Below are 4,804 nucleotides of genomic sequence, written 5' to 3' on the forward strand. Positions count from 1 at the left end.
CTTGAGTTGTACACGCGCACTGCCATTTTACCGTATACAAAAATTTATATATTTTTTTTTTTTGATTTCATATTATTCTCTTTAATTTAGGCCCTCATGGCATTTGGGTTTCGTTGCAAGCGAAGACGCGCAACGTAAAGCTTACGAGACAGCAGAATGGAGTGGTACACGTGGTTTAAATTGTAGGAGACTCTATCCAGCTTGTAGAAGAAATTTCCTGCACACTATCACAAAAGTGATTCCCGATAATAGTTGATTAAGTTAATGTCTACCTAAAACTTGATATTTTATACGTTTTGATCTTCATAACAAAACAATTACATTTTAAGAATTCTTAATGATCTAAATACAATAAATTACATGTTTGGTTGAAACTCGCAGCATGTCTCACAAGACTCACTCAAGCACTTGACTCAGAAAGTGGATATTGCCTACTCCACTGAGCTATGGTAAACCGTTCACCACCATTTTARGTATCATAATATGAAAGCGTCGTAATTTCTAACCTCACTCATCTGATTATTGTTTTTGAACTATTAATAGTCTCGATGGCGATCAGTTTCGGCGATAAATTCTTCAATCGACGATACTATCTTCCGAGTGAACATTCTTTTGAAAACTGGAGACAGGTAATGTTCGCTAGGGACCAGATCTGCAGATATTATTCTCCAATGCGGAGGCAATTCGGAGCCCAAATAATTGAATTTTTACCATAGCTTTCACTGGCTTGTGTTACGGTGCATTATCTTGTTGGAACATCATTTTGTTCTTCTTCAAATGCACCTGCTTTCGGCGATTTCGCTCTTCAAACGGTCAAATAACGTTGTGTTATAGTACTTATATTTTTAGGACAGCTAATAAAAATAATTTCATTCGTATCCCAATATACACACGCCCTAACCTTGTCAGCCTACTATTGACTTTTTTCGCGCTGGAGCGGGTTCACAGTGTGCAGTTCACTCGGATGACTGTCGATTGGACTTCGAAGTAAATTGATGAAGCCATGCTTCATCTATTATCACAAAACGGTGGGAAAAGTCGGGTTTATTAYGCTTGAACATCTCTAAATACTGCTTCGAAAAGTGAGYTCGCGGGGCATACATAGCTTTCTCATAACCAAATGTTCGTGACTGATATGATAARCACATTGAGTTGACATCTTTAGAGTATCTATTATCTCGAACAACTTTACTTTGCGATCATCCAAAACTATTTTGTGGACTTTTTTGATGTTTTCGTCTTTAGGGCGGTGCTCATTTTACCACGTCTAAATTTAGCACACCAATCCTTGATAGTTAATGGTTGGGACAACGACCGGAAATTCGTTGTTAAGTCAAGATGTTGCTCCAAATACACTGGTAAACAAAAATGCTTGTGTTTTTTGTGACAAGAACAGAACAAAGTGYTTATTATATAAAAATTTACACACACGCAGAATATATTTTTGTTATATTACCTTAAAATTTTACTGTCGATGTTTCTCGGTGATATTTTTTATTTTTTGGAGTATTCCTTTAGGATGTCCAGCAGTAATCGGCAAACAAACTGGCACTGCACTTACCTTGGTATCGTTTTTGCATAGCAAAAATGTTTTGGTGGAACCGTTCCAAATGATCGTTCCCCTAAACTTTCGGGAAAAAATTCAGATGGGAGTCCAGAAAGTGATTTTTAAGGGATATGTTGTAACCAATTTTTTTAAAGGTAGTAAGTATTTCATCATCAAGATCTTTGTTCACTTTTTCAGCTTTCACATTTCCAAGRAAATTTTTACCAACACTATTAAAGGCACTCCAGGTTCGTATTTCAGTTACATTGAGYATTTCCACAAATTTTTATCTTGCCTTAGTTGTCTTATTTGCGGAACCACAAATATGTCCACCTTAATTTTTTCTTCACAGACTTTTGGAATTTTTTTTTTTTTCAGATACAACAACCCTCTCCCATTTCTGTCCATTGCCTTAACAAAATTCTTCTTTAAAACCAATTTAATATGCAAAGGTGGTAGTAATACCTTTTGGGGATCAACTAGAGGTTCACTGGTAACATTTTTTTGTCCCGGAGTGAGTGCCTGACGTACTGGCCATTGCTTCTGTACATAATGACAGTCYCACGCACGGCTGTCCCATTCACAAAAGAAGCAACACTATTTCGTACATCCTAGTTGCATCCAAGAAGAAGGGCTATTACTTTTACGTCCCCACATATTGCCCGACCATACTCATGATAAAGGATGTGCTCTAAAAGAACTCTCATATTTTCATATGATTCCTTCATATGAACCGCRTGAGTTAGGTGCACAGATAGATATTTATTACAGTTATGAACCAATACCGACTTTAACCTAAGTTTAGAGGATCCAATGAATAGACGACAATCACGTGGATCATGTTTCTGTCCTAGATCCCCTTTTTTAAAAAAGCAATTTGTGAGGTCTTTCTGCCTTTTTCTTATTTACATCACTTTGGAGAARGTTCAACCTTTTAGACTGGATGCTAAAAGTTCGGACTACGATTTTGAAAGGYTTAGATCTCGAACTAAGTGTTTAAGTTCACCCTGTGGAATTAGATGCGACACTGTTAAACGTCATGGTAAATCAAATAAAGGATCGGTTGTCATTTCCTTTGCAGTTTATTTGGAATAAGAAGTTGTTTACTGCATTTGACAGGTCTTWAAGCTGATGGTAAATTACAGTACTAAATGTATGTTTAGACTTCAGTCCAATACTCTTAATATTCGTGAGGCCAAAATAGCAGTCTGCAACATGGTTTTTAGCATTTTACAATTTGAACCTTTTAACCAAGCTGTTAACAATGTTAGACAAGTTTTACAACAGATATGAGGGGCCTATACCTTGTATTGTCCTCAACACCAAAATATAGTTCGAAAGCTTTTAGTACAAGCGGAGTAAATCAAACACATAACAAAAACTGTTGGCACTATTTACGCACTGCCTAGGCATTGTACCTACTAAAATTTGTAAATACAGTAATTTCAAAAATGTAAAAGAATGTGAACTCAAAAACGTTCTGCTATCCAAACATAGAACACGAAACCGATTCAGACTCAGTTACTCATTACTGATTACTGACTCATCTACTGATTAATTTTGTAAAATAAAATTATGGTAAAATACGTTGTTTACTTCAAACAAGCAGGCAGAATCGGTCTAAACCCGATAAATCCCTGATCGTATGAAAATATTAGTTGATGCAATATATTGAAATTTTATGTACAGGGTGGCTGATGAAAGCCGCTACCAAAAAAACAAATAAATAACTTTTTTTCTATTCAATGAATCTGGTTAATTTTTTTTTTATTTTATTTTGCAGATTGACTTTTACATTTAACAAAAATGGATAACTGAGACACTGAAACGAGAATTTGGATTGTCCGCCGCTATCACGCACTGGAGTCCGTAGTTTCGGTTCAAAGAGAGTATRGGCGCACGTTTGGCGGCAATCCTCCGAGCAGATGGACCATAATGAAACTTGTAAACAATTTTGCCGGCATGAGACAGTCAACAGAAGACCTTACCATCGAAACCCTTCAGTTCGAACGGAGGAAACAATCGCTGCTGTAGCTGCTGTCTTACAAAACAATCCACGTGTTTCGACAAGAAGCTTATCTGCTCAAATGGGTGTAAGCAGACAGTCCTTACAGTCCATTATGCACAAAGATTTGGATTTCTTCCCATATAAAATTCAGATGGCCAACAAACTAAACGCTGCAGACTTGCCGATTCGCTTGGAATTTTGCCAGAAGATGCTTCAAATGGTGGAAGAGGATGGAAACATGTTGAACTGTCTTTTCATGTCTGACGAGGCCCATTTCGATTTAAACGGCAWCATAAACAAACAAAATTGTCGAATATGGAGTGCTTCCAACCTACAGATACTCCATGAGACAGAATTGCATCCACTTCGCCGTTATGGTTACTGGAGACCGTTACTTGAGCATGTTGAGAGAGTTTTTCTATCCAGAATTACGCCGAATGAGAATTTCTTTCAACTCTGTGTGGTTTCAGCAAGATGGTGCAGCTCCTCACATAGCCCAACCTGTTATGACAGAATTGCGACGAAAATTTCCCAATCAGCTGATATCCAGAAACTCCACATTCTGTAGGCCACCCAGGTCGCCGGAATTTACTGCACTTTACTTTTTCTTGTGGGGTTATTGCAATCAGGAAGTCTACAAAGCAAAACCAACAAATTTTAATGAACTAAGGCAATCCATTCAAGAAACAATGGCGGCTATTCCTGTCTCAACTCTCCAAGCAGTAATGAACAACTTTTTGGTAAGATGCCGCACATGCATCAACGAGCAGAGGGGCATTTAAATGCCATTATTTTTAAAACTAATTAAGCTATATTTAATATATTGAATGAGCTTTAACATGAATAAAAGAAAAATGAATTCCATACACTGAAAAAAGAATTATTTGAGTTTCTTAATGTAGCAAAATTCATCAGCCACCCTGTATTGTAAAATCTTAAGCCGAAGGTTACAGCATGCCTGTGGGTGGTAGAAAAATTCTGTTTTTAGATTTGACTTCAGGGAAACACCTACGAATTTTCATGTCACAAATTATGTGTCTACCAGTGTTATTTTTCCCCTCCAAAAAACAATATATAAACGAGGAATTTATTTTTATCAATTTTTTTTCACAATAACAAAGCCGCTTCACTTCTCGCCCTACTGAGCGTATTATTCGCAACATCATCACCAATATTGAGACCCAGAATTCAATATTGGATAATATTCGCCCGAATAGACCACGTCCAGCACGCAGTGAAGGAAATATAGC

The 4,804-nt window shown here is 37.0% G+C and overlaps 1 protein-coding gene across 1 annotated transcript in view; it reads left to right on the forward strand.

Annotated features, from left to right (window-relative positions):
• Nucleotides 1–374, forward strand: part of LOC108976496 — a 1,221-nt gene extending 847 nt beyond the window's left edge. The window contains exon 4 of the mRNA XM_018945623.1: nt 91–374. Coding sequence (XP_018801168.1) covers nt 91–256 — 166 coding nt within the window. The 3' untranslated portion in view covers nt 257–374. The remainder of the gene's footprint in view (nt 1–90) is intronic.
• The last annotated feature ends 4,430 nt before the right edge of the window (nt 375–4,804 follow it).

The sequence above is a fragment of the Bactrocera latifrons genome, unplaced genomic scaffold (assembly GCF_001853355.1).
Source record: "Bactrocera latifrons isolate USDA-ARS-PBARC rearing strain unplaced genomic scaffold, ASM185335v1 scaffold_77, whole genome shotgun sequence".
NCBI lineage: Eukaryota > Metazoa > Arthropoda > Insecta > Diptera > Tephritidae > Bactrocera > Bactrocera latifrons.